Below are 19,892 nucleotides of genomic sequence, written 5' to 3'. Positions count from 1 at the left end.
GTGCAAGGGACTGGGGATGAAGGGCAGTGGTGGAGCTCCTGTCTGGACCATGTGCAGGCCCTGAGTGCTAGCCTGAGCCCTGCAAAATAAATCCCAATACTACTTGATAGTATTGGGATTCCTTAGTCAGTCTAGGATTCTTTTTAATTTCTTAAATTTAATTTTATGTGTGCAAGTGTTTTGCCTACTTATATGTATGTGTATTATGTACACACCTGGCACCCAAAGAGACCAGAAAAAGGTGTTGGATACCGTGGAACTGGGGTTACAGTGGAGCCAGACTGTGAGTGCTGGGAACCAAACCTGGTGTCTTCTGCAAAAGCAGCAAGTGCTCTTAACCGCTGAGTCATCTCTCCAGCTGAGGATTCTTTTCCAGTGTTAAACTACAGCCAGGTATGGTGGCACACATCTGTAATCCTAGAACTTGGGGAGGCTGAGGCAGGAGAACTGCTGTGAGTTTGAGGCCAGCTTGGGCTACAGAGCAAGACCCTGTCAGAGGGAGAGGGAGAAAGAGAGGAGAAGAGAGGAGGCTAGAAGATGAAGATTCAAATCTAGCCTCAGCCAAATGAAACCCTGGCACAAACCACAGAAAACTTTGGCATTCTTCCTGCCAGCACTGATATTTTTTCCTTTTTTTTTTTTTTTTTGGTCTTAAATCTGCTACGATTTCTCTGAAAAGATGTTTTCCTCAATTTCTTCTTTTTAAAGAAATTTTTTAATTTTTATTTTAAGCCTGAACGTACTGTGAGTGTACCCCAGTGGTGCATCGTCCGAGGAGGTCAGATGCCCTGAGTTACAAACACTGTTGTTAGCTGCCATGTGGGTATGTGGGTGCTTGAATAGAACACAGGTTCTCTGCAAGAGCAGCCAGTACTCTTAATAGCTGAGCCATCAATTCTTAACACCCTTTCAATTCTCACACTGAGGTCAACAAGAGTTAGGATAGTATGATTTACTTTTTGCAAATCCTCCCAAATATCTCATTAAAGATACTTTCTCATTCATTTCTATTTTTCTTTCTAAAAAAAAAAAAACCCAAAAAACAAAATATTAAAAAAGATTCTAAACAATGACTTGAGGGATTGAGGTGTTGTTACAGCAGGGGGTGGCATTCTAGAAATCCATTAGAACCAGGACAATCCAAGTCTCTGTAGAAGAGTGCTTGTTATTAACAGTACTTGAAGTACCTGGACTGGAGAATTAGTAAGAGTAAATGACCACTTCTGTGGCTTGTTCTACCTTGTGCTGATCTTACTATGGGAACTGTGCTTGGTGTGAGGTTTAACTCAACAAAGGTTCCAGGAGAAAGTACAGGCCTCCTTGTATGGCTCAGCAGGTGTTTAAAAGACTGTAATTGCCTCTGCACACTGAAGACACATTCTGTCTTTAAAGGGTTCAATTTTGGTTACAGGCAACAGTTATATTTCAGCACTTACTGAAGGCCAGGCTGGGGTCAACTGCTGTGGATTCCCAAATGTATTAAAAACAGAGGGGTTCAGAGCTTTGTTTCGTTTTGTGACAAGGTCACCCTGGTCATCCTGTATCCCCAGCTGGCCTGTAACTCACTATGAAGACCAGGTTGGTCTACCTAGAGCCGAGATCTACCTGCCTCTGCCTTCTGAGTGCTTGGGATGAAAGACCTACGCCACCACATCCTGGCTCAGGGGCTTTTTTTTTTTCTTTAAAAACAACAACAACAACATAGTTAGAGCTACTGATACTGTCTTAGAAATAAAACCTAAGAAAAAAATTTAAAAATACTTTAAAAGAATGGCAAATACCACTGTTTGTTTATTAGGCGAGATTTTGCAACCAGTTAATGAAAGTGGCACTGAGGGTTTCTTGGTTGTTTCGCAAGTGTTATCAGTTCCCTTTGCTGTTTTGGTTGAAGGCGAGAAGAAATTCGGATTTACACAAGCTATTATCATCAGCGGAGTGAGGCGTCTGTGAAAGATCATGGGGCCCTTAGGTCACACTCTCAAGACAGCTTACCAATATTCTTTGGGACCAGAAATGTTTCTTGAAGGAGGCAATTCTAGGTAAACCGAGCTACCGGGTGAAAGGGAGAGAGTGGGGGTAGCTTAGGCATCATTCTAGCATTTTCTACCCATGCCCAAGCAGTAAGAAGTACTGGGGGCCGGGAGCTCTACTCATCGGTACAGTCCACCCCAGTGCTTAGCACAGCCGGGACCAGCGTTCCGCCTCAGTCTCAGCCCAGCGTCCTCCGCGACGCTAACCTGTGTAGCACTCCCAGGCCACCAGGCCCCGACAAGCCACTAGGGCCGCAGAGGCCGATGTAGGCCATGGCGCGCAGGGTCCAGCGCGCAGGCGCGGTGGCAGGCAGCCTGGCCCGGAACGGTAAACAGTGGCGTCACGTGACGCGATCCCGGTCCCGCTCCCGCTCCCGTGCCGCGCCGCACGCCGATGGCTGCGGGGTCTCGCGGCGCCGTACGGGCTCCACGAGGCAGGTGGCCCCCGGGCCCAGGGAGGCAGCGGCTGCAGCGAGGACGAGGAGGGCGGCGCGGAAGCCAGCCGTAGTGCTGTCACCGCGGTCCCGGGAGGCCGCGGGCTGAGGCAGCGACGCGGACGTCCTGCGCGCACCCCCTCTCGGCGGCTCTGCCGGCCCCCTCCTCCGCGGCGGCCGCGGCCTCCATCTTCCTCTGGCTGCCTGTGGCAGCGCTCGTCTGAGGAGCGGGTGAGTGGCGGCGCCGGCCGCGGCGGTCACACGGCGGCCTCCCCTCCCCATCACCGGGTCCTCAGCCCGCTCCGCCCGAGCCGCTCGGTCTCAGGTGGACGCCCCGGCCTGCTCCGCCCTGCCGCGGCCTGGCGCTGGGAGCAGCCGTGGCTGCATGGCCTATCGGCGACCGCAAAACCCCGGCCTAGCCTGCGAGCGCGCCGGAGCTCTGCTGCTGCTGCGCGGGCATGCGCCCGGGGCCAGGCCGGGTTCGAAGGCTCGCGGAGCCCGGTAGCGGGCCGGGGCCCAGTCCTGAGGCCGATCCCTGCGCGAAGCATAATCCCTGCCGGGAGGCGGATCCCTGCCCCGAGGCTGATCTCTGCCTAAAGTGGATCCCTACTGGGAGATTAGTCTCTGTCCTTAGAGGGATTCCTGTCCCCAGGCCCATCCCTGTTGGGAGGCTGATCCGTGTCCCGAGGCGGATCCCTGCCTGGGTAGCTAGAGTCCTCACTCTTCAGACCTGTTAACGCGCGCTTTGTGCTTGGTGCTGTGGGCTCCTTTTGCCTAGTTGGAGAACCGGAAGCCTAGAATCTTGCCGGTGGACAGGACGTGTAATTTACTGAGAACCCTGTCGATAAGTACGTGTTAAAGGTGCTAAATAACTGATCACCTGACACTGGGCGAGGGTATTGGACCCCGGAAGATAATGTAGGTGTAAGCACCCTAGCTCCTTCCCTCAAGGATGTACTGGGGGCTCCGTTGACCTTCCCCAGGCTTTTGGGTAAATGCCATTTCCTAGTCGCGGTGATTCGAATATGTGATTATTAATGCTGCTTAATAATCATAAGTAGAATGCGATTGTGGTTTGTTGGAAGTGGCAACAAAGCTTTAATATCTACCTAATGCTAATCCTTATTATTTGTACAGAGCTTTTATAAAGAATTGACGATTGAGCCTTTTTTCCTAGTACGAATTTTGCTACCTTATTTTAAGCTAAAATTTAAAAACTATCACAGCAAGTTACCTTATTTAGTTACTAATTCGGGGTCGAACTTTGCCCTGTCTTCAGTTGCTTGCTTAAGATCTTTGAAACTGACAATTATTTTTCATTTCCTGCCTTTTTTGTTTTATTCTTGAATGAAACGTTTGATATTTTGAAAATGTAGATGAAGATACGTTTGTGATAGGAAAGATACATACACATGAAAGAACTAGGAAATGTTCAGTTGTGGCATTCCTATATTGTTTATAGCTCTGTTCCAGAATACAAAGGGCGTTGTATAAAAATTAGTTACTTCAAGTAGTGATCTGTACAGTTTGCTTCAACTGAGAGACCTTCATTTGTTTTTTCTTCCCACGCTTCTCTTTGCTGGTCATGTGTTGCCATGATTCTTTTCTTCATCACCAGACCATTATCACTTACTTTACTTTAAAATGAATACTCTATTTTCCAATGATAGATAATAGCAGAATTTAGGGAGGACTTTTAGGAACTACTATTGCTCTGATGATGCCACACATTGAGAGAGTTCCTCCGCTGAAAGATTTATTACATAAGTGAAAGGGGCCACTTTTATTTAAGAAAATTTAAAACCTGAGACGCTATGCTTTATTTCATCGTTGTACCAGTGGCTTGTCAAAATGATCAGTGATTCAGTGATAGGACCAAAGTTTTCTCCCATTCCTTGCCTACTTCATAGATATTTGTGGAAGAGCACAGACAGTGTAGTTCATTTTTATACTGCTTTTGCATCCTGGAAGAACAGAATTTCTATTATACTGAGTTAGTTTTGTGTATAAGCTTCTTATGCTGACCTTATGGGATACTTATGTTGAATATTCTCATATGTCAAATAAATATGTAAATGTAGGTGGAAACTAGGTTAGGTTACATAAACATTTCAAGATAGAGAAATAGAAATTGTCTTTATTTTAGTTTTTAAAAGCCACGTTATTAAAATTTAAATTGCGTTGTGTATTGGAATCAATTAAGAAAGGTTGATAGCCCTTGATTGATTGATTGATTGATTGATTGATTGATAGATAGATAGATAGATAGATAGATAAAAGTTGGAAGACAACAAGTGAAAGTTTGCTGCATAGTTATCTTAAGAGCTGAGATTATTACCTAGTACAGGGCTTACTTGGAAAAACTGCATATGAAAATTATACCTATGGTTTTGTGTTTCAGGTGCCAAAACAGAAACTCTATTTCTTGGCAGGATGTAATTCAGTGTTTGCTTTCTCAGTGCATTTTGTTTTCTTAAACGTATACATTATAAAAAAATCTAAATTAAGTTCTTTGTAATTTCCTCTGAAGTGCTTTTTGTATTTCAATGTTTTCTGGGTGGTAATCTTTTTTTTTTTTTTTCTTCTTCTATTTCATTGTCCATAACAATTTCATTGCAGGGTTAGTTTCTTAGAGTGCTAAATATTTTCATTCATCTGCATCTCCAGAATCCTTTCTTGACAGGTGGCTGCCCCTCCTCCCTTTCATTTTTGGAACAGAATATCTTGGTCTCTGTTTCGTTTTTATTTATTTTTCTTTGAAAACTGGGATCTAGGTAGGCCTCTAAGCTGAACAAGAGAATGTGGAAGAAGGGATGCTATGCCGAGGCTGAATGCCAAAAGTATTATTCTTCCTCCTCCTCCTCCTCCTCCTCCTCCTCCTTCCTTTTTTTGAGACAGCATCTCTCTGTAGCCCCACTGACTGGAACTTGCTGTGTAGACCAGGCTGGCTTCCCTTTTACAGAGATCCACCTGCCTCTGCCTCCTGAGTGCTGGGATTAGAGGCAAGGGTCACCAGGGCCAGCTATAGATCTTATTTTTTAAACTACAAAAATGCATTGCAAACTGTTAAATACTTAAGATGCTGTTGTAGTTTTGAGAACAGGAAAGAACAACATTTTTCTTTACTTGTTGCCTTTTGATGATGTGCTAGGAGAGATACTGAGAGGGTTGGTTAAAGTTGAGACCAATGTGCTCTCAGGGAACAGTGTTGACTGAAAAACGAGATTCAAAGACATTAGATATGAAATCAGAGCATTCAGATTTCAAAAGCGACATCTTTCAAGAGTTAATGAAAGCATTGTATGAATTGCCAAATGTCAATGCATTATGTGTTTAATTTTACACAGTTTTTTAATGGTCAGAAATTAAATTTTTATAATCATTTGTACAATGAAAAGTAGATATAGGAAAATGTAAGTTGAGACTTCAAAGTATTTCCCAGAGTTTTAATCTATCTAATCTCATCATACAGTTTTGAATGACAGGGTAGATTATAAAGACTAGTCTTAATAGTATAATTCATAGTTTGTGTGAGGTCGACACATGAAACATAAAATATTAGATTGTGAAAACTAATCACAAAGTTTTTAACTAATAGCTTTGCTTTTCTTCCAGATGATACTGTTGCATATATTGAGGTTAGCCAGCTATTTTTTTAATGTCCAAAAGGTGGCTAAATATTTCCTGCTTTGTTTTGAAAGAGAGATAACTTGAGCATTTTAAAGGTTTCATTATTGTAAAGTCATAAAATTAGTATGTTATATAAGTAGAGTGCATAAAACAAAATTTAGAATATTCTCAGAAAAGCACATTGCCTGAGTTCTGAGCATACTGAGTTTGTGGCCTGCAGAAAATTGCATAATTATTTGAGCTTCAGTTTGCTCTTCTGTAGAATAAAAAATAATAATTTCACCTACTTTGCAGGGTCTGGCATATAATAAGTGCTAAGTATGTGTTGGCTTGACTCTGATAACCTGAGTACTGATGAGCTAGTTCCATAAATGTGATTAATTCAAAATTCTACTGCTTGTATAATGTCAGGTATAATGCAGAATAGCTGTAAACTTTTCTGTAACCACTTTTGGCTAGTGCATGTCTTTTGCCAGTTTCATCTTATACCTGCTGGTTCTTTTTCTAAGTTCCTAGGTCTGCTTTAGTCTTCGGTGTCATTTATTTTTACTTGATAAATTCAGAAAGATGTTATGACCCAAGTTTGCTCTTATGAGGTCTTGCCTGAATATTATAACTAATAAAAGTGAATCAGAATTTGAAGTGAATGTGTAGAGCAGGTGACTAGGCTGCATTGCTTTGTAGAATTGTGCTTTGCAGTATTGTGTCATACTGTGTGTCTTGAATGTTTAGTAATTTTCCTTGACTATCCTAGAAGGAGAGCCTATGATTCATCTATTTTTTTATTACTAGCCTTTAAGAACTGACCCTGGTGTCATACAAAGTGAATTTGGCACCTCTTGTAAATTAAGATTAATAGTAGTAGTACCTGCCTAACAGTGTGATTGTATTAAATGTCTAGTGCATTATTTAGAACAGTATCCTGAATAGTAAATATTCAGTGACTGTTCATTGAATATTTACTGAATATAGGGTAGTGGTAAGTGTATTGAATTTTGAATGATTTTTCTGGGTTCAGATTTTAGCATCACTGCTTACTTTAGCAGACAGTTTGATGTTTGTAATTTCAAGGTTTTTGGGGGGCATAATTTGGATTATAATTTAGGATTGTTGTATTAAATGAATTAATAACTGTAGAGCAGCGTTTCTTAGCCTATGCACTATTGACTTTTTTGGGGGGGGGCTATGCAATGTGGGCCTGTTTTATTGCGTTATAGTTTATTTACCAGATGCTTGGAATACCTTCAACAGTGTCTCATAGCATGGCCAGATGTCCTTTTGATGGGTATAATTTCCTCTGGTTAAGAAATTACTGATGTAAGGTGGTCGTCCCGCACCTGTAATTCCTAGGGTTGCAAAGCAGACACAGGAAGACTGCTACGGTTTTGAGATCAGCCTCGGCTAGAGGTAGATCCTATCTCAAACCCAAAGGGATGAAGAATTGGTGTTAAAACCTGTGCAGCTTGGTAGTAAGTTGAAGCACATTTTTGTTTTGCTGTTAATAACAGTAGTACTTTTTTTTTGCTACTGCTGAGTATTAGAAATTTGTTGTTACTAAGCGTGTCTGATTAGATTGCTTAATTCAACTGTTATGTAGGGCTGGAGCACATGAAGTATGGTGCATTTCCAGGGTTTTTGTTTTTCTTGGTCTTCCATGGAATTCTTTTGTGCAAAGTTGATCATTGTTTCTCTTTACACGCACATGAGTAGATTACATGAGACAGACTGGCACTCTGAAGCTCTTATAGCCTCTTAGCTTTTCTTTTCAGATTTTATTATTGGGAGGGGGATGTTAAGACTGTCTCATGTGTCCGAGGCTAGCTTTGAGCTCATATGTAGCCAAGGCTGTCCTTGAACTCTTGCTTTTCCTGCCTCTTCCTCCCCAGTGCTGGGATTACAAGCATGTATGTGTCTATGCCCAACTGCTAGCCTCTTAGCTTTGATAACCTAAGTGACTTATTGTTAGGCTTGAAAAAAAGTAATATGATAAAACACCTAAGTTTATTACAGATTTTTGTTTTTTAATTGAGACTATTTTTGTGTGTATGGTTCTGGGGATTGAACCCCTAGCCTTATGCACATGGCAGGCAAATACTCTACTACTGACCTATGTGTATCCCCAGCTCTCTTTTCAAGACAAGAGTGTCATTTAGTTGCTTGGACTGATCTTGAACTCAAATATACTGTGTAGCCCAGGCAGGCTTTGAAATTTGATTATTCTGCACCGTTCTGCGTGCCTGCTGAGTAGCTGGGATTATAGGCCTGTGCCGCCAGACCCAGCTAAATAAAATTGAGCCACTTGAAATCTAATCTTAAAGTAGATTTTATAAAATTGTAATTTTTTTTTTTTGGTACTTTGTTTTTTTCCTATTCTGGAAAAACCTGAAACAGAGAATAACATATTTTGGTTTTATTTAGTATAAGCTGAATTTAACTCTAGTATAATTATTTCAAAGTTACAGATGAAATAAGTATTTTAAAGTTGGAAATATCTTTGGGCTCAGATTAAATTTTACTTACAATGTTAATATTAAGTATTTTTAAATATGTTCTGAGTTTTTATAAATGGACCAGTAGAGCTAAACCATTTATAATTAGCACCATTTTTTTTCCCCATTTGCCTGTACTGTGCTCTGAACCTTTGGGATCCAGGTCACATATCATCTGCTTAGTCTTTTTTGGCCTCTTGAGTGTCACCTTCCTTTTTTCCTATTGGCAGCCCTCCAATATTGATATTCTGTTGAGATGGTTATAGCTTGTTGTGGTCTTTTTATATGTCTGTATTCTGTTTCAGAGTGTGAGTTCCCTAAATTTGAGCCTGGGTGTTTCACAAGTACCTATGATAGTACTTTGTATATGTTTAGTAACTATGAATGAATGAGTGGTTTGAGTTAAGATTATCCAATTTTTTTGGCTTAGCTGTGTGTATATCATTTTCTGTAAACATAAGGTGTAACTCCAAACCCACAAATCATTTCAGATTTTAGCATGTTTAATCTCAAAATATTGATGTATACCCATGTCGTGCAGTGCCCATAGAGGCCAGAAGAAGGTGTTGGATCTCTTGGAACAGGAGTTATAGATGTTAGCCACTATGTGGATCTGGGAACTGAACCTGTATTCTCTGCAAGAGCAGCCAGTGCTCTTAACCTCTGTGCTGTTTCTCCAACCCCTCACTAACCATTTTAATTAGACCCTAGATATGTTTCTATGTTTTACTTAAAATGTTAAATGTAAGGAAATGTTAACTAAAATTTTGATGCAAGAGACAGGAGTTTGCTTAAATCAAGCAGTTATATAGTTAACAAAGATAATAAAAACTTCCTTTTTATTAGACCTGCTTGTCTTTGTCTTTTATATTACTTGGTATCCCCAGTTGCTGTTTGCTATTTTTAAAGTTGTCTATTTTGGAATAGTTTTAGATTTATAGGGTAGCTGTGAAGCAGAAATAAGGAAAGAGTTCTGCATACTCCATATATAGCCTTAATTCAGTTTCCCCAATTACCAACCTCTGAGGTAATGCTAGTGCCTTTACAGAACTGGCAGGTTACTAGTAACTAAGTTACACACTTTATTCATAATTTACCAACTTTTCCAATGTACTTTTTTGGTTCTGTGATCCAGTGCATATTGCATTTAGATTAACATGTCCATTTTAAGTTAGTTAAAATTTATTTTCCAGTTTAGTATGAGGTTTTTATTTTTGAATTATGTGCATGTGTTTGTGTCCATGTGGGTGTGCACACATGTATGCAGGTACCTAAGGAGGCTGGTGATATGAATCGGCCCTATGTGAATGCTGGGAACCAAACTTGGGTCCTCTGTAAGAACAGTGTGCTCTTTTAATTGCTGAGCCATCTCTTCAGCCCTAGCATGAGTTATTTTTGATACTGAATATTTAATATCTGAAACTGATTTGTTAGATTACTTTATACTTTGATAAATGTTACTTTCAACATAACCGGAGTGTAGGATGACAGTACACTGGTATTTTTAGCATTCTTTTCCTATTGAGTTGTGTGCAGATCCAGTAGAAACCACAAAATAAAAACCAAACTTACTAATCTATAGTCATTTCCTTTAAAATACGTTCCACAAAATGCTAGTTTTATGCTGTGTTGTAGGAAATTGTCTTTTTGGGATACAAATTTGGGATTCTTTTCTTGTCTTAGAAGACTCCTATTCCCACTAGCTGCAGTGGTAGCTGTTTACATAAGCATTGTGGCTGAGTGAAGAAAAGTGTTTTTGGGGCTCAGCAATTAAGAGCACTGGCTGTTCTTGCAGAAGATGGAGGTTCAAATCCCAGCACTCACATGATGGTTAACAAGTGTCTGTAGCTCCCTCCACATCCATGGGGTTGCACACCTTCTTCTGTCCTCTGAGGGCACTGCATGACATGGGTGCACTTACACACATGCAGTCATAACAAACTCATATACATAAAATTAATTAATTTTAAAAAAGTGTTGAAATGTAGTATTGTTATACTCTTTCAACCTTTGATCATAAATGCTTTTTTCTTTGATAATGCTTGCTAAATCTGAGGAAATCCTTTAAAAGTCATACAGTTTTGATGTAAAAACCCTAGTGCAGCTGGGCATGCCTTTAATCCCAGCACTTGGGAGGCAGAGGCAGGCACATCTCTGTGAGTTTAAGGCCAACTTGGTCTGCATAGTGAGTTCCAGGCCAGCTGGGCCTACTGGGAGACCCTGTCTCAAAAAAAGACCCCTCCCCCCGCAAAAAACAAAACAAAACAACCCTAGTGCAGAGTTTGACCTATCTTGTTAACAGTTCGGTATGTTCAACTTTTTTTTTAATTGCTCATTTTTGGGCCAGGGGGTGTGGGGACGTGGGTGGAGTGTTGAAATAGGGCCTTGTATGGCCCAGGTTGTCGTCAGACTCCTCCTCATGTAGCAAAGACTAGCCTTGAACTCCTGATCCTCCTGCATTTCTAGAGTGCTAGGATTACAAGTGTGCACCACCATGCTTGTTTCTTAAATTGCTCTTTAAAGATGAAATTTGTGTGTACTTGATATTAAGAAATGCGACAGGCAAGAAGGCACTCATTGTAAAGGATTTTGGGGATGGTTTCAGAAATACTATTAATGGGGGAAATCACTCATTTAGATGACTATTTAGTATAGGCTGGTCTTCTGTATATAGCTACGTGACCTTAACTTGCTGAATGTTCTAAATGGCCCCTCCACATAGGATATGTCTGGTGCAATAGAAAGACATTAGGTGAAGTTTGTAGAATATACTAGTCTTTCAGTGCCATGAGAAACTGCATTTTCATTTTAAAATACTATTTTTAGAAGAAAAATTTGTAGTTTGCTTCCTGACCCTGCCTCCTGAGTGCTGAGAGAAAAGGCATGTGCCACCATGGCGAGCTAGAATTGCCTCCCCCCCCCCCATTTACCTAAGGAAAATGATTACTGATTGGGGTGAAGTTCTGATGAGAAAGTAGTTCTTTTGTAGCTTAATTTTGTAAACACTAGTAAACTTTTTTTTTTCTTTTTGTAAACTGTGTAATTACTTGGATTTATTATGCTAGAATTAGTGGAAGTATTAGTGGAAGTATTTGTAATGTGTTATAATTGAGCCCTTTTAGATGCTGAGATAGCCCTTTTAGATGCTAGCTGTGTGGGATTCTCAAAGAACTTCTCCTAAGCATTCTCTTTAGTGTTGCTAACTACTATTTTCTACTAATTTAGAGAATTCATACAGTGTCCATTGAGTCAAGATAGAGGAGATACTGAAGCTTATCCATTTAGAAGGCCTAACTTTTGTGAAAGGAAATGTTTAATTCCTTTTTCTTCCTTTTAAATTGAAGGTGTAATAAACTGCATCCATTAAGAATAACCATTTCTGGGCTGGAGAGATGGCTCAGCAGTTAAGAGCACTGATTGCTCTTGAAGAGGACCTGGGTTCGGTTCCCAGCACCCACATGGTGGTTAACAACCATCCGTAGCTCCAGTTCCAGGGGATCTGATGCCTTCTTCTGACCTCCACAGGCATTGCACAACACAGGTGTACTTACACACATGCAGGCAATATACTCATACACATAAAATGAAAATAATTAATAAACTATATTAAAAAAGAACCATTTCTGAAGCTATTACAATAATTAAGATTTAGGACTTTTCTGGCATCCTTTAAAGTATCCATTATTTCTTCAGAATCCATTCTTTTGTCCCAGGCAACCAACCACTAATTTGCTGAAAAAATTATTTTCATGTAAAGATCCTTTAATGAGGCAAGTCTTGCCAGCTTCTAAGCTCAATATTAAGGGTTAGTAGTTACTAGGCATGGGCCATGGAGCTGGATGACTTTGAGGTTGAGTTTTAAATTACTTAAATACCTTTACCTTGTAAAACAAGTATACTAACAGATCCTTTTTATCACCAAGGATTAAATTACGTACTGGTGTATAAAAATGTTTACCACAGTGTGGCTGGAGGATAAGAGAGGTGTGTACCATCACACCCAGCTTCTCCCCTTATTTTTATAGGGCACTCAAGACCAGGTTAAGTTTAAGAAATTTTAGTAGGTTTGGAGATAACTATAAAAGGCCTTAAAAATATGGAGCACAAGGTATTCTAGATAATGTGTGGAATTTTGTCTTGATTTTATCTAAAACCAGTACTAAAAGTAATTCAGCTCGATAATTGAGGCTCTTTATACCTTAAAATGATTTTTCCTGACTGATAGCTAGGAAGCAGGTACAATTCAGATGACAGATTAACTTGACATTTGTGTAAACCACACATAAATCACTAAAATGAATTTAAATACACAATGTGATTGTTTTCTTGTCATTTATCTTTTCTCCTAAAAGAGGACCCCAGGGGGGAAAATGTGTGTATGTGCATATCTTTGCGAGCATGCATGTGTGTATGTTTATAGTGTAGGTTGTAATTTGTTGAGTTTATTCTTTTTTTAAAATTTTATTTTTATTTTGTGTGAGTGTATTGCCTACATGTGTATTGCCTACATATATGTAAGTGCACCCCTGTCATGCAATGCCCTAGGAGGTCAGAAGAGGGTGTTAGATCTCTTGGAACTGGAGTTATGACAGTTGTTAGCTGCTATGTGGGTGCTGAGAATTGAACCTGGGTCTTCTGCAAGAACATCCAGTGCTCTTAACCACAGAGCTGACTCTCCAGCTTGTTGAACTCATGATCTATAATTTCTTTCCATTTTTTTTTTCTCTAACTCCACAGGAAAAAAACCTTGTCTCTATGTGTTACATATGAACGATTTAATTTTTTTGTAACTAAAACAAGGCTATCTAGCAATTTTTAATAGTTAGAGGAGCATACTTTTAATAATTGAATTTTACCTCTCTTATGTGGTCTTATTATTGTAAAAGCATTGTTTGATTCTTTATGAAAAGGTATGGTTAAAAATATCTTTTTTGTGGTTTAAACCATGTAATTCTTTCAAATGTGTCAAATTAATGGACTATATACATAATTTTTTCCTAAAATAATGAATTGAGTAAACATTTAGTTGGATTTCTGGTAAAACAGTATTCTACATGCATGATAAAGAAGATTATTTACTAAAAATTTGTTCTACATTTCCAAGTGTATATTCTAAAACAGTGAGGATTTTTAAAAAACAAGTTCAGAAGTGTATTTTTAGACTCAAAACTATTAAACTAATTTGGTATTAGGTGATTTTCAGTTGATAGCTTTATTTCTTATGGTATTTTTTTTGTCTTTCTATAGGGCTGAAAGACACACAGAAGTCTTCATGGATATAGTTGGTACATTTAATCATTTAATTCCTACTGAGCACTTAGATGATGCCCTATTTCTAGGATCCAACCTGGAGAATGAAGTCTGTGAGGATTTTAGTACAAGTCAAAATGTCTTAGAGGACTCGCTGAAGAACATGCTCAGCGATAAGGATCCTATGCTAGGATCTGCGAGTAACCAGTTCTGTTTGCCCGTTTTGGATAGCAATGACCCCAATTTCCAGATGCCTTGTTCAACAGGTAATTCTTATTTTTTTTTTTTTTTTTTTTTTTTTTTTTTTTTTTTTTTTAGTCTGCAATTTAAAATAAAAGGACTTTTCAGCAACATCTTTTTTTTTTCCTTTGTTTTTTTTTTTTAAAGTGAAGGTAGTGAATTAGGGTTCTTGCTTTAAATTTAGAGCTTCTTTTCCAAGCATCAGAAATAGAATTTAAATTTTCTTCCAAGAGTGTGTTATTTTTGAGGACATATGGCTCTAGGTAGAATGACCATGTAATTTGTTACTTAAAGTGGGGTGTTTGTGAGAATTAAAGGGGATGCTGTTAATGACTATATTATTATAACATGCAGATTAGGACTCCCTAGAAATGGAGGTTGTCTGGCAAGTGGGGACATATTGTCACCCTAGGCCTGCTGGAGTGAAATAGGAAGGCTGATTTGACATGTCTTTTCTAGCCCTTCAGATTTCATAGTTTTCATTGCTCAAATTTCAGATCCTTTGGTATTTTGTGTATATATTTCAAAACCAAACGAAGAACTCTAGACTTATGCTGTCCTGTATAGTAACCACTAGCCATGTATTGATCCAAAATGAATCTAGTTAGTTGAGATGTGCTGTAAAATGCACATTAGATTTTGGATATCTGGTTATTATTTTCAATAATTGGTTATGTGTTAAAGTGGTATTTTTTGTGAAATTATAGGAATGTTTGCTTAATTTAGGGTTTTTAAACATTTTATTTTTATGGATCTTTCTGGGTCTTGCCATGATGCCTCAGGCTGATCTCCAGCTCCTGGGCTCATGCCATCCTCTTTCCTGGGTGGAGGACCTCTGTGCTAGGCTTATTTTTTCTACTTGCTTGGATTATTCGTTTGCTGGAAAGTGAACCCAAGACCTTGCACATGCCAGGCAAATAAATGTTTTGCCACTGAGCAGATACAAGCTTAATCCTCTGTTTTATAAACAAGTGACTACTTAAAAATTCAAAATCACTTATATGGCTTGTACTGTATTCTGTTGGGCAGCACTGTCCTGGTGTTTGTAGTTGAAGCAGCTGAAAGAGTGAGGAGAGTAGCATTCTGTAAGGCTAAACTATCCTTAATAAGAAATTCCTTCCGAACTACGTGTTGTAATGCATGCCTGTAATCCTAGTACTTGGGAAGCTGAGGCAGGAGGATTTTAATGTCAAGGCCAGCCTGGGCTGCATATTGAGATCCTGTCTCAAAGTCAAAAAAAGGGCAGGAGAACTATGTTGGAGTTAATGCTAATATATAAAAATAGTTTTTCTTTTATAAAGAAAATGTTACTCTAAACCTTTAAAGCAACAGCTTATGTGTGGAAATAAAGTTTCCTTTCACTGTTTCCTAGTGTATGTGATACTGGTTTGTTTTCTAGAGATTCTAGACCTCTCCTGAAATACTGGTTTTCAGTATATTTATCATTTTTCTTGAACATTTTTTGTCTGATATTTTAAATTTGTATTGTAACTCTGAAGGTTTGGAATGGCTGGATTGTTGTTGACTCAAATGTGTCAGGTTACTAGTAACTGCTGGAAGACCTCAACACTGGTTACTAGGAATCTTTCATTTTAAAGGACTCTTCCTACTACTAAAGTGTTTTGCTTGCTAATGGTGTATCTCTGAAATTATTTACGTTGTGTTGTGTTACCACATAGGGTTACATTGTTTATTGCATTATTAAATGTTCTAAAGCTTTTACATTTTGTTTTATATATGTATTGTGCAAGTGTTTTACTTGGTACTTGTTTCCCTACAGTAGTTGTAATTATCCTTATTGTCAAAGTACTTGTGATAGCATTTGGTTGTATGTGCACTGTTTGCTGATTTAATTCAACTTCAGGGAAAACTTTTACTACTTGTGCACTTGTTGGAATTACAGCTACTTATACTAATGTTGTGAAGGGTCAGCAATCAGCACATTTATCATCCTGTTTGACATTGTTCATATAAAATGCTGGCCCTTTAGTAATTAAAAATTATGTGAAAAGACTTCAGTTTGGTAAACATTTCTAGCTAGACAACTTAAAATACCTTTACTGAAATATCTGTTTTTTTGACAGTTGTTTATTAATACTTGTTGATGATTCTATTGTTAAGTAGAATTACTGTCCAATTTTCTCTTACTAAATTTATTTGCTATAATTATCTTAGATTCATACGTTATAACCTTTTATATTCATATATGTATATTGTATACTTTTAAAGATATGTCAGAGAATTTGTGAGGGAAACCTAAGTAATCCAAGCTCTTCTGCTTAGGAGTGTATAAATTTCATTGTTTATCAGTCAGCCAGGGAATCCGATTTCTTTAAAGTTTGTTCTGTTCTTTGGGATGTTTGGTTCATTAAAAAACCCACTTGTTTTCTAATGATAGCAAAATTGAAACCATTTTTTATTTTTATTTTGGAATAATATTACATTTAAGAGATGCCCAAAGAAGAAATCTTATATAACTTAGTGGAAATACTTTGTTGACATTAACTTTTAAATTATTCATTAATTACTTTGTTATAAAAGTGGTATAATTCCTATCTAGATGTTTATACCTGACTCCATAGATTTTTTTTTTTTTTTTTACTAATTGTCTTGATTGACGTTAAACAGAGAAGTGTTCCTATCTTAGGACAGTGAAAGCTATAGACTAGTTATTTTGTAACTTGATTTTCAGTGTTATAATACTAGCAAATGGAATAAGTGGAATATCTTATTCTCTGTTTTGGAGAACCACACTGTTTTCTGTAATTACTAAAGACCAATGTTTTGTTCTTGAGGTAGTTGCATGGTTTGCATTATATTTCAGTTATCTGTTAGAAATCATAGAGAACTTTAAAAATTTATAAAAATAACAAAGCTGGGAAAACTACTTTCAAAACTGTCAAATGCACAAAAGAATGGATGCTGATTGTTGGATTTGGAAAGAGTAATTGGTTGTCCAGATGTGTTCTTGTTCCCTCCCTCCCTCCCTCCCTCCCTCCCTCCTTGTGTGTGTGTGTGTGTGTGTGTGTATTCTGCCTCACCACCAACCTGGGTCCTCTACAAGAACAGCCCTCTAAGCATTGAGTGATCTCTCCATTCCCAGTCCTTAGTTGTTTGAGACAGGGTCTCACTCTAGCCCAGGCTGGCTTGGAACTTGACTCAGCTCCCTGAATGTTGGTATTATAGCTGTGTACTACCATGCCCAGCTGTAACTCTTGTTTTTGAATGTCTTTGATTCCAAAGTATTACCTTATCTATGGGCAGGTTTACATAAGGATTTTAGATGTGCTGCCTGGTAACACATTTTTTTAATCATTTTTAAAAATTTTTAATAACTACATGATTAGAAGAAGCATTTCACTACAGCTTTAACATATTCAGTAACACACTCCAGAGCAAGAACACATCTCTTTTACAAGTGGGTGCAAGTTTCTAGGTTCACAGTTGAGTTAATACACTTATACAATATTTAACTCAGTATAAGCCCTGTAAGACATAAAATTGAATGAGTTTTTAACCTTTTAAAAAAGATCTCAATTTCAATCCATTTCATTTTAGAATATATTGTTCCTTGCAGAAAGACTCATTGTTTTTGTTACTAACACTGAGATGTTGACGCATGCACTTGGATCCTTGGTGCCTACATACGTCTGTAAAGTCATTGGGTAGATTTCAGTGGTACTGTTTATCACCTCTACTAATTAGCATGATATAAATTTCCGTGCTTCCTCCTCAAATATAATACATTTTAAAAAATTTGTTGATTTTGTGTGTGTGTGTATCACACAGAACATCCCAAACCATCTTATTCGACTATACACTCATTTCCCAGATGGCACCCTCCCATAGCCTCCCTCCCCCACTAGAGCCCTTATACTCTTGATATCCCTGCTACTTTCTGCTGTGCTGTCAGCACCCCAGCCATTCCCCACTACTTGCCCTTCTGGTGGATCTAGTCAGCCTATCTAGAGGTCTTTGTTTTAGGAAGGTCAGCTGTTCCTCATCTAGCAGTAATCAGTTGTCAGTATTCCTTTAGATAAGATTGGGGTCTGCTGTTCATTTTCCCAATTCTGTGCTGGGTTACTATCTGGGAGTCCCTTTGGCACCCTGGCTAACAACTCAAAAGAAGGTATCTCCTGTCTGGCATTGTTGCTTGTTATGTAGCCTTTAGCTGTGCATATGGACTCTTAAGAAATTATAGTGGCCCCTTTAATCTTTGGTTATACTTTCCTTTTGGGTGTTTAAGGCCATACAGTTGGCCCAGATAAACCAATTTATTTTTACTCTTAAGGTCATTTGAGGATCTGTTCCTCAGGGGTCACATGGACTTGGGAAGAGCCAGCAGTAACACATTTTTTTTTAAACCTACAAAGTATTGGGAAAATAATTTGATCTTGGTAATCACATCAGTTACTGATGTTCTTTTAAAAATCCATGGTTTTATTTTTTAATTAAAAATATTTCCAAGTAAAAAATATAAGCTGCTGATATGATTGTATGTAATACTTATATTTAGAGTCTTTGAAGCAATACTTACTGGCATTTATCAATGTCATGAAGAAATGTTTATCCCTTGTTTATACAGATGTGTTCCTCATCAGTTAAAACTCAGTCATTTTTTATGATTCGTTTCTTTAGGGTACAGTGAAAAGAAATGGTTGATGTCCATAATCTGATTTATTTAGCTTTTACTATGTAAATCACAATGCCTACAAACAGGGGTGGTGGTAGGGGTGGTGGTCGTGGGTGGTGGCAGTTGGTAAGAGACAGACATACTGTAGCTCCATGGGTGTTACTTCAGGTAGCATTTGTTGTTACTGTACCCTGTCAGGGAAATAATATGTCTTTTCCAGGCTAGCAAAACCATCATTCACTACAATAAATACATAAATCCCTTCCATAATGCTGTTTTTAGACAGCAAGCAAATCATGTGTCATTGAACTCTTAGAGTAATCTTACATATTTTGTTGAATTGATTGATGTTGTGTACTTCAGGGTTTTTTTTTTAATTGTAAATGAGACTACTAATAAAATGTGATAAATGGTTTTCTATCATTAATACCATTAATATATTTGTTATTGTGTTGTTTAAAAAAAGAAGTTTAGCTGGGTGTGGTGGCTTATGCCTGTAATCCCCACACTTTTAGGAGGCCGAGGCAGGAGCACAGCTAAGAGTTCCAGGGTAGCCTGGGCTACATATAGTGAGTTCCCGGCCAGCTTGGGCTACAGATTGAGACCCTTTCCCAAAAGAGTCTTATCTTGTGCTGCTTTTCTTCTGAGCAAAAATATTTAATACATGTTGACCATTTTTATAAATTTCTTAGCAGTAGTATAATTTATACCTATTTTGGAAGTTATTTTTAGGTGACATGTAATGTACATATTTATGAGGTACAGTGTGATAATTTAGTACTTGTATACAATAGGTAATGATCAAATCCATCTCTTTATAGACGCATGTTGGCAAGTTTTACATTACTTCCAGTTTTTTGTAAAATATATATTTTTGTGAACTGCAGTCACTCCATTGTGTTATAGAACATTGAAACCTACTCCTCCTGTATGGTACCTTGGCATACAAATTTTAAACTTTAATCATTCTTTTGTAGTTTAAGGATTCACTAGGGATGGAATTCATCTACGTGTATCAGGAAAAAATAATATGGCATTTTTTTAACTAGAGAGATGATTGGTGATCTAGTTTAAAAAGCATCTCCAGGTTTTTATGGCTTTATGCTTCTTTTTGGACATTTTCAAATATCCAGTAAATTGAACTTAGTGGCTGTAAAATCCAGTTTTCAGGTATTTCCTTACTGTA

General features: G+C 38.3%; 1 protein-coding gene across 4 annotated transcripts in view; it reads left to right on the top strand.

Moving 5' to 3' along the window:
- The first annotated feature begins 2,382 nt into the window (after positions 1 to 2,382).
- Phf3 (PHD finger protein 3) overlaps positions 2,383 to 19,892 on the top strand; it is a 104,193-nt gene continuing 86,683 nt past the window's right edge. For 2 of the 4 annotated variants that reach the window (XM_017802685.2, XM_008850967.3), the window contains exons 1-2: positions 2,383 to 2,695; positions 13,831 to 14,099. In XM_017802685.2, the coding sequence (XP_017658174.1) occupies positions 13,856 to 14,099 (244 nt within the window). In that variant the 5' untranslated portion in view covers positions 2,383 to 2,695; positions 13,831 to 13,855. The remainder of the gene's footprint in view (positions 2,696 to 13,830; positions 14,100 to 19,892) is intronic. The other 2 variants (XM_029554973.1, XM_017802686.2) reach the window with 2 other exon arrangements.

Source organism: Nannospalax galili, unplaced genomic scaffold, assembly GCF_000622305.1.
Source record: "Nannospalax galili isolate Female #2095 unplaced genomic scaffold, S.galili_v1.0 scaffold925, whole genome shotgun sequence".
NCBI lineage: Eukaryota > Metazoa > Chordata > Mammalia > Rodentia > Spalacidae > Nannospalax > Nannospalax galili.
The sequence above is the reverse complement of the archived record's forward strand: the minus strand, read 5'-3'. Positions and strand labels throughout refer to the sequence as shown.